Source organism: Phaseolus vulgaris, chromosome 1, assembly GCF_051622355.1.
Source record: "Phaseolus vulgaris cultivar YP4 chromosome 1, ASM5162235v1, whole genome shotgun sequence".
NCBI classification, from domain to species: domain Eukaryota; kingdom Viridiplantae; phylum Streptophyta; class Magnoliopsida; order Fabales; family Fabaceae; genus Phaseolus; species Phaseolus vulgaris.
Window position 1 is genome coordinate 44,426,702 of NC_143498.1, and position 19,370 is coordinate 44,446,071.

Genomic DNA, 19,370 nt, shown 5'->3' on the forward strand with positions numbered 1-19,370 from the left:
GAGGTGGAACCAAGGCTTGAAGCGAAGGACGAGTTGCATCATGTCCCGCTCATCGACAAAGAACGCTACACCAGTATCGGCACAACAATGGCAGCAGATGACACCAAGCTCATACATCAAGCTTTGAAGAAAAATGTTGATCTTTTCGCCTGGACAGCCTCTGAGGTACCAGGCGTGAATCCCAAAGTCATAACCCACAGACTTTCGATCTACAAAGAAGCGCGCCCGATCGCGCAAAAGAAGAGAAATCATGGAGAAGAAAAAAGGCTTGCAGTTAGAGCAGAGACCGAGAAGCTCCTAACAGCCCGGTTCATCCTAGAAGCATGGTATACTACTTGATTGGCCAATGTGGTCATGGTCACCATTCCAAAAATCAAAAAATATATTCTAAAAAGAATATTCCATAATGATTTTTTATTTTCCAAATTTTCTATTCTAAAAACATTTCATACTTATGGAACACCCTCATTCCGGAATCACCCAATACTATCAAGGTAATTTTAATATTTCAAAAAATGAAGGTACGAGGGACAACCTAACGAACAAATGAAATAGTTTATATACTTTTTTTGGTACAACAAATGCGAACTTTAATATATCATCTCTATCTTAATTCCACCCACCCAATTCAGCATTTTATAACTAACACTAATACCAATAATTTCTACAGTAAATAAAGGTGCTAGCTAAGATTCCATAAAATCCCAAGCACCTTGCACATTCTTAAATATATGATATTTAAGTATAAGAGATATAGAAATTCAAGATCCCGTATGTTTTAACCATAAGGGGTCTTGAATTTCCATACATCGTATACACGAATATCGCATATTCGAGTGTTGAAGATGCTTGCGATTTTTGGTCCCCGAAGCGAGTGACGAGGCAAAATTATAAATAATGCTTAATCTTGAAGACCGATAATTTTACCCACTTAACGTGGCTGAAGAACGGTTTATCTGAAACGGGTACGAGCTTTGTAATCCAAGCAATTGGCCATGACACAGCTGCAATTCCAATACAAATTCCCCATTGCTCCCATGTTAATCGCTCTGTATCAGCAAACTTCCTTAAGAGTTCCACCATCACAACTTGAAGAACAAGAGTAATCCCCACAATTCCAAGAAACAAGTGGTTTCTGTGAAGGCCTTGGAACACATTAAGTTTCTCCATACTTCTAGAGTTGAACTCGTTGAATACTTGGCAGAGAACAAAAGTATTAAAAATTAGAGTATCCTTTACCTCCTCTCTAACATTGAAGATTGACTTTCCATTGAATTGTAAAACCAATAGGACAGCAATCTGATACAAGGCTTGGGCTAAAAGGTTTCTCCACATAATACTAGTAATAAGAGGTTCAGTCCTACCCACTGGCTTTTTCTCCAATAACTCCTTTGTAGGTCTTTCTGTAGCCAGTGCCAATGCTCCTAGAGTATCCATAATGAGATTTACCCATAATAGTTGAACAGTTGTTAGGGGAACATCTCCCGAAGAAACTGCCGCAATAAAATTGATCACTAGAGCTGCAACATTCACGGTTAGTTGAAACTGGATAAATTTTTGGATGTTGTTGTAAACACATCGCCCCCACCTTAAAACAGTGACAACAGAACTGAAGTTGTCATCTAAGATAACAATGTCAGAACTTTCCTTGGCAACTTCAGTTCCTTGGATCCCCATAGAAAGTCCAATGTCGGCTTCTTTCAAAGCAGGTGCATCATTTGTGCCATCTCCTGTGACTGCAACAACGTGACCTTTCTTTTTCAAGCATTGCACCATTAAATGTTTGTCCAAAGGGGATGATCTTGCCATCACGCGGATCTTCTCTACTTTCTCCATTCTCTCTTCTTCAGAATAATTCCTAAATTCCACACCCTCCACCACTTCTCCCGCACTCACATGGCCATCAAAGTCTAATATTCCGCATTCTGTTGCTATTGCTTTTGCAGTGAATATGTTATCACCTGTGATCATCTTGATACTAACTCCTGCAAGTTTACACGCTTCCACAGCCTTCTTGACGTCGGGTCGGCATGGATCCTTGAGGCCAACAATACCTAGCAAGGTCAAGCCATCTTTTCTAAGGATTTGATGTGCTTTCTCCTTATCGTTATAATCAATATCTTCTGAAATCTGCATGTGAGCAAAAGCAATACATCTAAGGCTGCTAGCAGCCATGCCTTCAATTATATTTTCAAGTTTACTCCTTTCTTCATCAAGGGACTTCTCCATGCCATCATTGTCAATATAATGTGAACACATTGCAAGTATAATCTCTGCAGCCCCTTTCCAATGAACGTGAACTGTGTTGTTGGTCTTCGTCCTTATTGCGACTCCACTTCGTTTCTTTTCAGAGTTAAACGTTTCAACATGGAGAACTTCGTATGTGCGCTTCAGTTTATCCATGTCCATGCCTAAATCTGACACGGCCCACAAGAGTATAGCTTTCTCTGTTGGGCTACCAGAAATTTCATGTTCAGATGTTGATGAAGATTTATATATACTGCCAGTTGTGTTGAGGCCAACTCCTTGTTGGAATAACTCAAGAACTTTAGGGGCCATAGCATTGGAAAAATTTTCCACAACATTTTGTAGGCCAAGCCAAAACTTGGTGACTCTCATTTGATTCAAAGTTAAGGTACCAGTTTTATCCGTGCAAATAACTGTAGCTGACCCCATGGTTTCGCAAGCAGAAAGTTTCCTCACCATTGCTTGGTCTGCCATCATTCTTTTCATGGAGTAAGCAAGAGTGAGAGTGACAGCCAATGGAAGACCCTCTGGGATTGCCACCACCACAATAGTCACTGCAGTAGCAACAATCCTAACTACGGCATTGAAAATGTCGTTTATATCAGTTTTACTCCCCTGGAACTCTGTCTTCCCACTATCATCATCTTTTGTGTTTCCAGTGAAATAACGAATTAACAAGACTATGAGAACAAGAAAAGCAACTGTGAGGCCTACCTTTCCAATAGAAGAGGTTAACTTATCAAGGCGAGCCTGTAATGGTGTCCTTTCATTGGTGTCTCGCGATATGGAGCTCATCATTTCACCCCATGCTGTGTTAGTTCCCACAGATGTCACTAGCATCTGACCATAGCCATCCACCACTTTTGCACCAGACAGCAAGAAGGGGCTTTTTGAAGGCTCAATTTCTACATGGTCGCTCTCACCTGTCATACTTGATTCATCCACTAGCAAAGAATGGCCACTCAAGAACAGTCCATCAGCTGGAATCTGGTCACCAATCTTAAGGGATGCAATATCTCCCACAACAACATCAAAGATGGATATTTGCTCTGGCCTTCCATTTCTCACAACTTCTACTTTGATGTTGTTGCTTATCTTAGACAATTTGTCAAACTGTCTCTCTTGTCTGATGTTGCTTAGTGCAGTCACAACCACCACCAGAAACACTGCTAGAAATATACTCCCTCCTTCATACCAGCCTTCCCCCGGGCCATGTTCTTTTATGCCAAAACCAAGGGAAAGACCGGCGCAAACAAGAAGGATCAGAATAGTAGTATCATTGAATGCTTCCACTACAAAGCTCATGAAAAACTTAGGCGGTGGCCTCTGGTAAGTGTTCGAACCAAATACTTCAATACGTTTGGCAACATCATCATGGCTGCCAGTAATTCCCTTTTCTGGAATGGCTCCAAGAATGTTTGCAACACCTTCAACTCCTCCAAACTCTGCAAAGGCTAACAAGTTTTTGTCCTTAACCATACTAGCAATCCTGACCTTGTCAACGTCAGGAACCAAAGAATAATGATTGGTCCCATTACGCGGAATCAGGGGCTCGATGATATCAAGAGTACTGCTGCGACTTGAAGATTGGGTTTGGAAGAGTTTAGAGAAAGGATGGGTGTTCGTATTTCTCTTTGATATGACTTCTTTGGCCAAGGCAAGCATGACTCGCCTAGAATAAATTGCTGTGTAAGCAAAACGCCATCTCTTTTTGGCTATGTTGATGGTGTAATTAACAGTGGAGGTTATGTCAATGAGAAACGAGCTGCTATCATATTTAAGATTTATGGAGCTCATCGTGGATTGAGAGAAAAGCAGAAGTTCTATAACTAATTAATCCTAAAAGATACTAGGAAAGAACTTCATTCTGAAAACTAGAAGGTGGTTATCTTCCATATATAACATGTCAGAGGGTTTCTAAAGGCAATTTCCGAGTAGTTTCCTACATATAAAAGAAACAAGTGTATTTTTTTTTATAATCGGCTTTAGTCAAACTTTTAAAGTACACGCTCTGCAAACAAATTCTTGCCGCATGAGTGAAAGTGAGTTCTGAGAATATAGTAGCCACTTTGATAAGAAAGACCAAATCACGTTTAAAGGGCACTCTTTGCATTCACGGATGAGCTAACCGATTTATATTTTATTTCAAAAACTTGAAAATAGGTAAAATTTGAACCATCTAATTAATTTGATGATGATTTATGACTGTGAATGTGTCTAGTTTTGTATAACAGAAAAAAGAGTACGCAAAGCAATAAAACAAACTTGTGTTGTTATCCAATTGTATGTTATCTTAAAAAATCACATGACTCTGTTTATTATTAGTTACCGGGGCGAAACTGTTGCATATGCATTAAACTCTTTAAAGTGGAACTCAAAAATTTCTAAAATAAAAACTGCACCGCTGGCGTATGTAAAAGACTTTTGTTATAATAAATTTATGCATTTTCTTGAAACCGACATAGAGACGAGTAGTGGGTAACCATAATCTGTATTGCTATTCAATTCAGATCCCAGAATAGTGGGAACACTTGGTACAGTTATAAATCATTTAAACAAAAAAAAGTATAATCAGATAGTCACTTCATTTAACTCATTAATCATTAATGAATGTTAATATATTATTATAATATGAATGAAATGGTAGTTTTATAGTCGTCTTATTTATCAAAAAAATGTTAAAAAAAACTCTTAAACAGTGGAGTATGGATCCAGAAATATTGATAAAAAAGGATAAGGTAGAAGATAAAAATGCACTTGAATCTTGATTGAGTGGAGTACAACGAGCTTCGCGTGGAAGTTAATGGCCTAATTAAAGCTACCAACCAACTAGAAGGAACCAAAACAAATTGAATTTATAAAGTACCGTGCACCATGCTCTTGTTGACTGGGTCTGAGAGGATGTGATGTACGAACATCATATAACTGTTCTTTTAGTAAAGTCGATTACTAATATGTTTCTCAAAAACTCCGGGTAAAACCATGCCGTCCTGGCCGGGCATGGATTTTGCGTGGAATTTGCGTGCCTACAAGTACAAAAATACAGGACTTTTTCGCGTTTATGTTTTTCTTCCTAAGTCACACAAAATAAAAAATTGCACGTTTCTTTAGAAAATATTTGTATTGTGTTTTTGCGTAAATTCAAGTATCATTTCTATCGTTATTCACTCAGAACACAATGTAGTTAAATAAGGTTCCAAGTTTGTTCAAAGGTGTTGTCAATGACTGAAATTCCAACAATGTTTCCGAAAAAAGACATACACGATAAACTAAAGAACTCAGAAAGTATTGTAATGTATTATATAAATGAAGGTAGAAAGGAAGAAGTGGTTGTAGTGGTGACGAAGTGGACAATGGAGATCATCAACATATGCGGCTGGTTTCACACACGCCCTATGGACCAAATGGCAATTCAAAAACCTATTCCTTCTTTACAGGTGTGTGAAACCAAGGTGCTTGCGGTAATGTCGGAAATTTAACTCCAACAACTAAGACTTCACTTTTATTTTTGTTTTTAAATAACCCTGTCAAATTAATCGAACTATTTTAAATTTTCATTATGAATAAAACATGTATATGTCAGAAATTGATAAGACTAACTAAAAAATCTATGAATGATGAAACATCGTAGAACTGAGTGGTTACAACAGTACATAAACCCAACCGAAAGTGTAGTTGAGTTAACTTCTCTAATAAGTCGCTGTGAACCAACTGGCGTCAACCCAATTACCTCACTTTGAGGTTTATTTGTCAACCATCACTCGTTATCTCAGATTTAGAACAATCATCAGATGACTGTTACCCACCAATCAATCTATAATAAAAAGAATTGCAATTAGCCGTTTCAACTACGACACTAGTGTATTATGCAGTAGAATACAGTAACTCGGATTTCTTAAATTATGCAGTAGAATACAGTAACTCAGATTTCTCAAATTGTGCCATTTGATCTTTGTATTAACTTCAGATCCCGCACTTCACAAATGCTAGAAAATATTAATTGCTGGGATAGAACTCATATGACTAACACCCTGACATGTTATTGGAAACAAATTTTAAACAGTGCTAACACTAATTTAAACATATTAAATCTAATTTTTAAATATGTTCTTGATGCCCAGTTTCATTGACTTTATCAATACTAATCTTCATCAAAGAAAATTATTTAAAAGAATCAAATCCAGTTCCATATAACAATTTTAATATACTAATTCAAATTTAACTAAAATCATTTTAAGTTATTTTTCAATGTATGCAACTACTTAGGCTTTTAAAATATTGTAAATTTTATAAGTAATGTGTATAGTTTTACGTTTGAATTACTAAAACTTTATATTAAATAATGGCATACATATCAAATACCATATCACTTTAGAATTTGGTACTAAAACATAAACAAAATTAAATGACCTAATTATTAAGATATTAAGATAATTATTTCTGCGTTACACAAATAATAGTATTAATAGTATCCTGATTCAAATTAGTATTCCTTTTTCTGTAACTAATTATTCAATTTAAATATATTTTATTTCTAAATTTATTTAAACTATGCTTATAGCAAACAAACATTTGTAATTAAAAATAAGAATAATTATTATTAATTAAAATTTGTTATTTACTAAGTCTATTTGTGTTTCACTCTAAAACTCCCTTAAAAATTCTACATATAACAATTCTGTCATACCTACACCAGATACATTAAGAGGTCTATTTGTAGTGAATTTATTGTCTGTACATTATTATATTTTTTTACATTATACGTCAGAAGTTACGTTAACATAGAAATCAAAATCACTTGAATTAAATGTAAGGATAAAAATCAAGTTATTAAAACTAAGGACTTTCATAGACATTTATTAAAAGTCTATTATTCAATGCAGTTAAAAACACATCCCAACCAAACATTATATATATATATATATATATATATATATATATATATACTGGTTTATCAGTAAAGTAACTAATATTAAGGGTGCCTATGCTTTTATTACAAAAGACAAACAAGGAATAAAAATGATCATGTTATATTTATACATTATCCATAGAATCTACCTCCCATAAGCCAAAGAAACTTCCGGCTTACACATACACAATATTGCACGCAATCCAATTGTTCCACAAAAACATTATTTTGTTTCATCATTTTTCTCCCTGAAGACTTAATAATCTAACTTTCACACGTTAAGAGAACACCTCTTCCTCCACCACCATATTAATCATACTTTGTTGCTACTTTTTGTCTCATACTTATAAACATGAACCAATTTACACACATTATATTCTCATCGAACACATATTTCTCATATATGAATCAAATAATAGGTAATATAATATGATAAGATAATTAATTTCAGTTCTGAAGTGTCAAACCGAACATGTCGATTACGGGATAAAGAAGACCTAGATCTATTCAAAAAAAAAAATCAATTTTAATTGGTAATCGAATTTTTAAATTGGTCTTTTATTACTTTTTTAAATCAGCTTGGCTCTCAACATTCCTACTCACAATAGTATTTTCTTCTATTATTCATCGTCAAGTTAACATGTGAACCACAAACATAAAGAAACCAAAATAAAGCAATTAAAAATTAGAGAACTAAAGATTCTTAAATACTTAATTATTGAGAGTAAAAACACATCAACCCCATCTTAAATAGAGAATTTCAAATTTTCCAAGAAATTCAAATACATTAAATTTGAATTATTTTCTTTTCATATTATTTCATTTTTCTAATGTTTTATTTGGATAAGATAATTCAATTCCATTGAATTTTAATTTTCTTATTTCAATAGAGTATCATCAAATGCAAAAAAAAAATATCACTTCAATCTTGCAATTATTAACAAAAGAAACTATTGCATACCTTAATTAAAAAATGTTAATGACATCCACCAAAAAATAGTCACATCAATCAACCTAGAAAACTCAAACCTACGTCGGCCAATAAATAATCCAATCCTATTAATAAGAAAATAATTAAAATCAACATAACAAAATTAGAACATTGATTTAAAAACTTACTAACAAAAAAGTAGAAAAATAGTATCAATCGCATCGATAAAAACAATCCTACCAATGTTGAGAAAATCCTAACTAAGGATGGTAAAAAAGCCCACTAATGACGTCAACTAATATTATAAAAAGACATGTTCAATATCAATTAAAAAACACAATTGATGTTAACAAAAAAAACAAACTAACGTTAACTTATAAATAACACTAACTTATATCAACAATAAATTAATCTTGAAGATAACAATAAAAAATATAATCACAATTTACTTTCATTATAAAAAAAATCGTTGTTGACATACGGTAAAAAAAAAAATGTCAAGTCAATAACATCTCAAATAACTCAAAAAGAGAATACAAATAAAATTATCATAGATTAAAAAAAGATAATAAAGTATAAAAAAATTTAAATTATTACTTTTCGTACTTTGATAAAAATTATTCACATAAATTCCTATAATCCAAACTACCCATTTTATTAGAAACTACTTAATTTTTTAGGAAAAATGAATTATCCTCTAAAAAAACACTCTCCTCAAAACAATGACTTATGTAACATAAAAAAAAATACGATTCGAAGATATGTATAATCTCTAAAAATATAGGATAAGATATATGAATCTATATTATATATAATTATAAATTATATAAATTAACTATAAAGATTTATGTGCATAAATATATAATTTTGTTTTGTAACAGAATGATGTTTTTCGTAACTGATTTAAAAATATTTGTTTCTTATTTTATAATCATAATAAAAATTTATATAATAAATTTAAATTTTTAAAAAATTAATATATTTCTCTTTTTAAAAAATTATATTAGAACTGTACTAGAATTATCAAAAAATCTAACAAATATTTTTGAATTAGACATTTTACCAATACAAGTTCTACGAGTGTCATACAAATATCGGTATTCAATATGTATATCGAACCGACACACGGTTTAAAAAGACACCATTTAAAAGATGAATCCGAATCCAAATCCAAACCTCATACCTCATAGACAACACCATTCAATTAAAAGACAAATCTGAACCTCATAGGCAACGACTTTTAATAAAATGTAAGGGTACTAGTTTGGTAATCCATTATTAACTACTAGGACGGAACTTTCCAAACGTGTCAAACTGAACATAGAGGGTAGTTATGAAAAAGACTTGACTAATAACTTCTACACTTTAATACATGCCATCATAAAAAAAAAGAAAAACAAAAAAGAGTCCGCCTACACAAAGCAAAAACTAATTGAGTGTTCACAACGCATTTTTTTTTAAACAGTGTTGTTAACTAAATTTTATGAGAGATTTTAAATATTTTGTGCCCCAGTATTATTGAATGACTTTTCTAATTTTATAATTTTTATTATATTTAAACTAATTATAGATTATTTTCTTTAAAAAAATAGGGAATGTCGGATGAATAGTAATTAGTGATTGTTGACAAATCGAAAAGACCTAGGAACTAGCGACCGAAAGTTTAAGGACTTTTCCCGTGTATATTAAATGACCGACTGCAGAGGGAAACTACCAGGCAATTTCGTGGAAAATGACATTTGGAATTGTGATGCTTAAGTGAACAACTTCTCGGCATCTTCCAACGTTGACAGATTGTCATTCTAAATCAATCTAAATCAACCAATCAATCTAAAGACTCCAGTGTATTAAATCAATTCTAAAAAATATTAATTTGACACCAGTTTCCAACCTCATAAAATATCTTTATCTCCAATCTAAAAACTACTGGTCAAATCATCCCCATCATAAGGTTGCTTTCATTCGCAAGCAACTTCTTCCATTGGTTGTTGCTCTTAGCAACTACTTCCATGAATGGAAAAGGCGGCCAAAAAGTCCAAATTGAGATCCTCAATCAGATTAAGCTTTTGTTTTTTAATAGTTTCATACGAACAATGAGAATAGAATTATATTATGTAAAAACAATACAGTAATGTCGAAATCATAATTAATTATAACATCAAAATCAACATAAAATTTTAATAATCTATTTAAGAAATAATCTATACATAATATTCAAAATCTTTTTCGTTTTTTCTTCTTGTGTTAAAAATTTTGGCCCATCACTCAATCCAAAGAAAGTGTGTTTGAGATTTTCTTATCCGACCCTTTTTAACTTCATCACTTTTGAAACAATAGGAGAGTAAGTAAAACAATTTAAGATCAAATATTTATATTTTAATTTCATGTTGGTTGTGAAATTCAGAATGATTTTTAAAAATACAAAAGAACACTAAAATTCATTCAAAATCGATCTAAAATCATTGCTTTTTAGAAACATGCAAACCAAACATTATTAAAGAAACATTGACAGGTGTACAAAACATTTGAAGAGGAGAGTGCATGCGAGAAGGCTTAAGATCTACAACTATCAACCATTAGGGCATGACTTTTTTGGGGCATCTTGTTTAGACAACGTGCTAGCTATTCCGGCACACATTGGTAGCAGTCCTATCAAGTAGAAAAAGTAAAAACGATGGGCTTTGCAATCCACCTAGATTGCACCCAACTTATAATCTGCAGTGGGTTTACACAGTTCGTAGAGTCGAACTAGGAATAGAGTGCCTCCACGTGTATGGGGTAGACACTTTTTATTTGCAAGGAAAAAATAGAACTGCAACTAAGGAACAAACTTTCGGACTTTAACTAAGTTACTTATAAATCATCCATGACTGAATAAATATACTTGTAATAATCCAGTCACAATCTACATTTTTTACTAAATATTTTTATTTAATGTTATAATCCTAAATATTATTATTTAATATTTTTTCATATTATTTAATTATAAAATTAATTTTTATTATATATATTTATTTCTAAACTCATCACATCAAAATAAAAGTTATATACATCTCTAAAGATTGTCTTTTTCCTATTTTCCTAGGTATATATGTTGATGAATAAAACTTAATTAAAAACTATGACTATTTATTATCTTGAAAAGAATAATTTATATCATGTTATGAATAAAATTCAAGCAATTCTCACCACTATTATTGACAAAAAATATTAACAATCTTGAATATTGTACATCAATAATATAGATTGAGTACATAAAAAATATTATTAGAAGAGAATGTTTATTTTTCTTCAACATTCTGTAGAAATTACAACTGAATGTTTCGCTGATTATTTAGAAAAATAGGGTGAGAGATTTAAAATTTATTTTTCTTCGACATTCCTTACAAAACTACACACTTTTTCATCCCTAGTCAACATAATCCTGTCCCTTAGCCAGAGTATATTAGAGATCCTAGTGGTGTCATAATTATTCTCATCTAAATAACTTGCTAATAGGGAGTGAGACATTGACATAGTTACACCCATCTAAGATAACAAATTTAGATCCGCAACAGATGCACATGTCAGCAAAGTGGAAGAGAGAAAAAACATGTCCACAACATTATACGAGAGACAATAATATAGAACGAAAGACGTAAAACGGTCTTTGAATTGGGATCAGATCTGGAAAAAAGACGTTGGCTCGAGCCTGGCGCCGATGATCGTTTCCAGGAAAGTGGTCAAATGCACAACTGTGGCGGGCATGGGAGATCTCCGCGAAGGAGAAAAATGCACGGAAGGGTACATAAATATCGACCTTGGTGGTAGGTTTGTCGGTCAGACTAGGTGGCGACCGTGGCAGTAGAAGACGACAACAACGTCGTATGAACGGCAGATGGCAACGTCGGAGGTAAAAAGTGAAAATTGGAAAAAAAAAATGCACTAAGGGATAGCCAAATATCGAAATGAGACAGACCAATAAGCAATGGATGCTCTTGGAATGCACAAATTTGGATTAGGCTCTGAAACCATGAAGAGAAAAAAGGTATAAATTTATGTGATATAATCCCCTTGTGTGTTGGCACAGGTGAGGTACATATATCATACACAGCAGTTGATAGGGATGAGCCCATGTCCATGTACAAAATATCTATAATATATCTAAAAGATGGTAACAACATAGAAATGGTAGCAAAAGATTTAGCAACAATGTGGGAAATAATTATTGTTGCTATAGCAATCATAGTGAGGTAGGCTGCTACAAACGAAATGACAATAATAATGAATATGGTGTAAATGAAGACGATGGTGACAAAAAATACTAGCGATGATACCTATAATGAGGGTAGTGATGAGAGTGGCAGTGTTAACAAGAACAAGAACAATGGTGGCAAGAGTGGTGATAGTATTTCTAATAGAGGTAAGTGGTATGAAAATAGAAAGAAAGTTAATTCTTTCATTTAATTGCCTTCGAACTCAACTCTCTTCAGGATAAGAAATATACTACTCTGAAGAATAAACGATAAGATATAAGAATCATAGCATATCCTATTGGTGCACCAAACGAATGATTATAGCTAGAATTTATCCCATTATATTCCGACCATGGATCCTTGATGTTTTTCTTTTGCACTTCCATTACCTTTGACAGGAAGACCAAGTCCCCGTATTTATATAAATGACATGACTGAAGGGTGGCATGCTAGCCAATACCGCCCAGTACCATATCATACTTTAACAGTGTTTTGACCAGTTCATGTTTCTTTGAGCATAAAAGAAAGCGCAGATAATTGTTTCACTATTAACGTTTGTTTCAATAAATTCTCGCAAAAATGCAACTGTGGAAAGATGAGGGGTGAGACGGGAGTTGCCCTCCTAAGTGTGATGAAGAAAATGGAAACTAAGTGACATTGTTGTGGTTTACAGCTTTTCCCTGTCCTTCCCACAGAATTATGAAATTTGTTTAAGGTTAACGTCTATTAAAAAAAAATTGAAATTGCATTCAAATGAAATTGTTTAACTGGTTTACATAAAAAACACAAGTCATTGTGTTTCAAAACCACTTTGTACAACAACAAGCACAACACAACACTAGTTGGTTAAACCATACACGGCAGCATAGTGAAATGTAGCATGTATGTTGAGAGGTGGGAAATTCGTTCGGGTGTTCCGCCTCAGTAAGAGACTGGTGTTGACAGCGAGATGGCAACTTGGTGGAGGTGAAGATGTTTTTGAACTGCAACCCTTCTCTCACAAAGTTAACACTCGATGACCTCAATTTCCCTCTTTATTTATTGAATTTTATTTTCTCTTTTATTTATTTTATTATTATTCGCTGTCGGAGTTCCGTTAGATTGTAACATTGTTGTTGAAGAATGGAGCAGAGGTAAATTCTATAAATTATTGTGGCCAGGAGACATTTTCTCAATTTAATGAATATTGGTTTTGATTTGAAAACAAAAAATAAAAAAATATTGGATTATAAATTGGTGAGATGTCTATTTAGTTTTGAATTTTTCAATATCGGAGTGTTCCATTTTTTTTCAATTATACAACCAAATAAATTTTTATAATTAATTATATTACACAATTTATTTTATTTTAACCTTTTCCTTTTACATTAATTTACTACAAACTTTTCACTTATTTCTATTCATTTCCACTCCTCTCAATCTAAACAATCTCATTTTGTACTTTCTTTCTCTTCTTTTATTTCCTTTTCACTCCTCCTTTAATCCAAAGAAAGCTTAAAAAACAGAGTATAAAGCTACCAAAGTGTACTATTATGCCAAAGGTTTACCTATGTTATTATATCAATAGTAGTAGACCCCCTAGGGAGGTGAACCAAAAAACTGTTATACATATGGCGGATGGCTTATGACAGAAATCATAGCAGATAAAAAATCATAATATATATCTATAAGAATTGATAAAAAAGAAAAATATATTAAAAACAACAAAATCATAGACTGAAATCCAAGATATCTCAACTCAAAATAATTTCATTTTCAGTGCTTGACATTGTCCTATGAGTGAAAAAGAATTAAGAACAACGTTGTAGGATTAATAGAGAAAAAAAACACAGAATAACATGTTTCTGAAACTCTAAATATTGAACGTTCAGAAAAACAGAACTAAATTCTGAAATTTTGAAAAAATAGAGCAATAAGGAGAACAGTAACAGGCCTAATTGACAGTAAGAAGAGAGAAAAAGAGATGAGGCACATCTGAAGAAATGAAGACCAGGAGAAGAATCAGCAGAGAAAAAGAAAGACAGGGAAGGAAAAAGGGGGAAAAACAAAAAGAAAACCTATTATGAGTCATCGGATTTGTTCATTGGAAAGCAGGGAGGGGGTAATTTCCCCATAGCAGTTATGGCAACAACAGGTACCTTTTGCCTAATGCCGAAACTTCCATCTTAAGAACCAACCCAAGAGGAAAATCCGAAAATAGTTTGCTTAATAGCCTCTTTGGTTGCCTCGGAACAACTATTCATAATCTCAACAATAAGCAAAACATGACAAAATCTTAATTTGATGCCTCAGGAAAAAAAATATACAAAATATCAAGATGTTTATGTTTGAAAGTTTTGGGGTAAGAGTTACTATCTATTGTTTGGATGCAGGAGGGGAACTCTCTTATGTCCTCTTGTTTGAGAGCTAATATAAACGGAAGGAATAAGTTACAAAAAGAAAATTCCAATCTTTACATGCAAATCTATTTTGTTCTACCAAACATGTGAATAAATAATTCCCGTATATGAATTCCCTAAAATGATAAATATTTAACAAACCAAAGGCTCCTTGATGTCAAAGATATTGGAAATTAACAAATTGAAGGGGCCCATTTGCAAATTGCAACAAGAGAGGAGAAATGCGTTTAAGTAGAACAGTCGATAGAAATAGGCCCCAAAGCCCCTAATCATATCCAAATTTCCAACATTCACGTTTGGCAAGGGAAATTGCTAAATCTTTAAACTTTATTCCTGCCTTCTACAGTAATGTGCAAAAACAGGCAAATGAATTTGGCCCATAAAATCCAGGGTAAAAGAAGACATCGAGACATCTATCACCAGCTGAAGAGTACCCAAGTACTTGGTGAACTCACCCTCAAAAACTAGCTATTGAGAGGGGGAACCAAACACTTAAATACACCATCAAGCATCTCATACTCAATCTGGGACTTGGGCATCCATAATACCCAAGTTCCTAGCATAGCACCATCCTAAGAGTCAAACGTCTCTAAGCTTTCGATCTACAACAATTCACAATTGTGAAATCTTTAAACTTTATTCTTGCCTTCTGCAGTTGAGAGCCAAACGGGGAAAAGAAATTTGACCCATAAAATTCAAGGTAAAAGAAATCAAGACATCTATCACCACTGAAAAGTTCCCCCAAGTGCTTGAGAAACCCACCCTCAAAAGCTAACTATTAAGGGGAAGAACCAAACACTTGAATACTCCACCAAGCATAATATACAACACAATTTAGGACTTAGGCACCCTATAAAAACCAAGTTCTTATCACTAGCTTTCTTCCCATAACAGGAAGCATCATTGGCTTACATTCAAGAATATACCTATGACTTCTAACCCAAACCCATTTCTCCTTATTATTTGAGCTATTCCTTATTGGTTAAAAGGAAACATAATTTGTTTAACTTCTACTTTAAAATTACCATACAGAGGCAGGGAGAAGAGAAAACCACAGATATGGTGCATCAATAATTAAGAAACATAAAATGTAATGTATCACACTTCTCATAGTATGTCTGAACTCTCAATCAATGGCACCAGTAAAGCTAACAACGGAAGAATGTGTACTAAACTTACAATGAAACTTGATTCCAAACTCAATCAAAAAAAACCCAGAACAAGTTGATCTGAATATGCAGACTCAAATTATAACCTATAATCTGCCTGGTTGATTTAGTAGACATCAAAGTGAATAAATTGTAAATATTACCTTTAAAATCCCCTTCAACACTCACAATCAACCAACCATGCAATAGAAGGCAAATAAATACATAGTAGAAAAGTAAGCAGCACATAGAGATCTGGCTTCCGTAGAACAAGACAAAAAAGTACGCCAAGCAGAAAAAAGCAACAGCATATCATCATGAAAAAAATTACTTAATTGATATAATTTTCAGATTCAATTTAACTAGACTCCAGCACAACCCCTCAAAAAATTTCACCTTATGATACGTTCAAATACATGGGACTACAGTTATTTTTTACGTTATCATGCCAAGTCTGACCCCTATGTAACTTACTATTAAAATGACATTCAGAACATAAATCAAAAGTTAGAGTGAAGCAAAACCTGGATACTTGATTCGCTAAACTCTATGAGATGACATTTTGATAACTTCTGCACCAACCAAAGAAAGAATAAGTTACTTGTATGGCACAGGCTTCTTAAAATTATTCTTTAAGACAACGAAAATTTAAAGTTATGCACAATCAACAGTATGTTAATATATATTGTGTGAAGCATCAAAAAAACTCCAGTCTCCACCAGCACAGCTGACATTTTCAAGCAGTCATAGCATAGCAATGCCAAAGATGTCTGTTAATACAGTTTCCATATGATTTCTATTTTCTAGCAGTTATGATTCACGACCTAATAAAAAGTACTACAGTTGTCTGACTACGAAGGACAGTACCACCCCATGTGTGACATCAATTTTATCCATGATCTATAACTATATAGAAAGGGGATAGGGAGTTTTGTTGTACACATTTTTTTCTTTTAGTCTACGCCTATAACTTCCAAAAGAAATTATTTTATCCCCATAATTACATCCCTATAATTACATGATTTACACCAGTCATATTAGCATCCGCATTCTAAAAACCATCCACTTCAACTATTTAACTTTTATTAAATTTTTTATTTTTAAAAATACAAAGAGGCACAAAGTTCCTCCTTTCCCCTAGTACAAACAATGATGGTCCATACAAAATTTTCACACCGAAGTATAAGATTCAACATAGAATACCCAAGTATGGAGACCCTATAGCCTTATATTTCCAATTATCCATGACATTGGCAGCCTAAACGTATGAATGCAAAACTCCATTGTATCTCACATACTAGTCCGAAAATAGCTATCCACAACACATCCACCCAGTTCAAAGCAGAGATTTCTTGAAGGATAAAACTTGGATGTAGTTCGGGTGTTCTTCGTACTGTTCTGTAATCAAGTGAAATTTCACCTCTGTAATCCATGTAATACAGGTTTGTATTAAAACCAACATAAACTACTCAGGAAATACTCCAACTCTAATTGGAGTACAACAATAAAAGAAACCAAGGAACTATAAATAAAATTTGTTCTTTAATGACTTCTTTAACCAATAAACTCTGTATAGGAACTACTGTAATCTACCTGACATACCCCAACTGTCTAAGCCAGAACCCAGAAGTATAAAAACAAGTATTGGGGTTTCGAAACTCTACCTCCGGTATCAGGCCAAAATTAGTTTTCGGTGTCTTGTTGTCGCTCACCCAAAATGCATTGCACATAATTGTCAAATCCCAGCAACTCGCTAGCCTTGCAATTGGTCATCTCCAAATCACCACCAATCAGACCCACTTGATTCATCAACCACAAGCTCCTCCCACTCGCAGGCATCGATGCCCAACCAATCAACTTCCCAACATCCTTGGAACTCAAAACCCCTTTCGCAACCCTAATCCTCGCGTCCCTAAAGGGAACCAAACACTTGTCCCTGGCAAAACCAACACACTTCTCCTTAGCCACGGCTAAACAATCCGCCATCTCACGCACTTCGCACTGCTCCCGCTCCTTCAGATCAGAAAGTGTGGAACCCGCCAGAGCCTTCCACCATGTAGGCTTACAGTTCCTGGAAGCACTCACGGCACATCCGATCCTCGCCCCCTCCTCGCACTGCTCAACGATTTTGCGCTCACAGGCTACGAACGAAGACGCCCACGCACGCGAGTCCCTAAAGGCGAGCACGTACGTTCCCGCCGACGGCTCGTCGGAGCGACCCGCCGGTAATGGTCCCCGGAGTAAGGATACGGGGCGGTCGAATTCGATGACGGTTGAAGAAGGTGAGTAGTCGACGACATTGTCGGGGACCGATGCATCCATTATTGCTAGTTAGGGTTTTAGAGGTTTAGGGTTAATCGGTTGGAAAACTCGAAAATCAAATGAGTGCTGAGGAGAGAAGGGGAATTGATAAGTGAAAGTGAATTCAGACGAAAATTCAACAGTCAATCAGAAAGTTCCCTGTGCAAATTCTGGACGGAGAAAACGCCGCAACGCAGTGCCTTCCGCAGCCGCGCCGCTGCTCTCGACAACCGATCTTATATTTCTAGATCCTCTTAATCATAGTGACGTACAAAGGATAAGATAACGCGACATGCCAAGTATAAACACTGAAACATCATGCTTCTAATATTTGAAACATTTTACACTTTTTTTCTGTTTTTACTTTCAAAAAAAAAATATCTATAACTAGTTATATAAAAAGAGGAAACGTCCTCGAAACTGTTTTTATTTTTATCTTATTTCAACATTTTATTTTATTACTTTATCTTGACTAATTTCATCACTATTAAACACTTGTTAAATAAGAAGCACTTCATAATTGACATTGTGGAAATTATTTTTCCATTTTTTAAAACAAATATTTATTGTAGTATTGGTCTATCCTTCACTAGGTTTTTTTATTCCATGATTTTGGTGATTTTTTTTGTTGGTTCTTCTTTGTGTCGTTCTTTATCAGTTTTGGTATGTCCTTTCTTTATATTTGTGATTGTCTGACACTTTTGGACTGTTGGATCTGTTTTGGTGTGTTCTACATTTATGTTTGTGATTGTTCGACGACTTTGAGCTGTTTTTTCAAGAGGATTTGTCGTTGGATGATTTTTTATTAGTGTATATTCTTTGTGTATTGCACATAGTCCTTCTCTTCCTCACTTTTGTCGTTCACGGGATGTTTGTGCTTTGGTCGCATTGTGTTTTTTTTCTGCTGTTTTTGGCTTTTTTTATTATTATTTATATCAATTTAACAATTACATATAATAGTAATAAATCAAAACATTAATTATAAAAACAATAATTCATAGTAAAAAAATATCATGTGAATATAGAAAAATATTTAAAACTATACTTATATTATCTATACCTATATATAAAAGAGATTTCCAATCATAACTATTTTTGGTTATACACAAATTTGTTTCATTTTATCCTTATATCAATATTTCATTTTATTATTTTATTTTGGTTATTTCGTCATTTTATAATTTCTTAAATTTAAAACTA

At 33.7% G+C, this 19,370-nt stretch overlaps 2 protein-coding genes across 11 annotated transcripts; both read right to left on the reverse strand.

Moving 5' to 3' along the window:
- Positions 1–535: 535 nt before the first annotated feature.
- On the reverse strand, positions 536–4,309 carry LOC137814246 (calcium-transporting ATPase 12, plasma membrane-type). Its single transcript, XM_068616858.2, has one exon. The coding sequence runs from the start codon at positions 4,042–4,044 to the stop codon at positions 889–891; it is 3,156 nt and encodes a 1,051-aa protein (XP_068472959.1). The 5' UTR covers positions 4,045–4,309; the 3' UTR covers positions 536–888.
- Positions 4,310–4,955: 646 nt separating this feature from the next.
- Positions 4,956–18,520, reverse strand: LOC137814247 (uncharacterized). Of its 10 annotated transcripts, none has more exons than XM_068616861.1 (4): positions 17,534–18,520; positions 17,168–17,267; positions 16,394–16,441; positions 5,780–6,061 (listed from the first exon to the last, which is right to left on the reverse strand). In XM_068616861.1, exon 1 carries the CDS (start codon positions 18,189–18,191, stop codon positions 17,553–17,555), a length of 639 nt encoding a protein of 212 aa, XP_068472962.1. In that variant the 5' UTR covers positions 18,192–18,520; the 3' UTR covers positions 5,780–6,061; positions 16,394–16,441; positions 17,168–17,267; positions 17,534–17,552. The 10 variants fall into 10 exon arrangements, 8 of the variants coding, with proteins under 8 accessions (XP_068472964.1, XP_068472962.1, XP_068472961.1 ...); XM_068616860.1 differs by having other exon boundaries at positions 17,168–17,291; XM_068616867.1 differs by having other exon boundaries at positions 5,844–6,278; positions 17,168–17,291.
- Positions 18,521–19,370: the final 850 nt, after the last annotated feature.

Excerpts from the sequence above, each read along its gene's own strand:
- LOC137814247 (XM_068616863.2), bottom strand. The coding sequence starts at position 18,191 with ATGGATGCATCGGTCCCCGACAATGTCGTCGACTACTCACCTTCTTCA.
- LOC137814246 (XM_068616858.2), bottom strand. The coding sequence starts at position 4,044 with ATGAGCTCCATAAATCTTAAATATGATAGCAGCTCGTTTCTCATTGAC.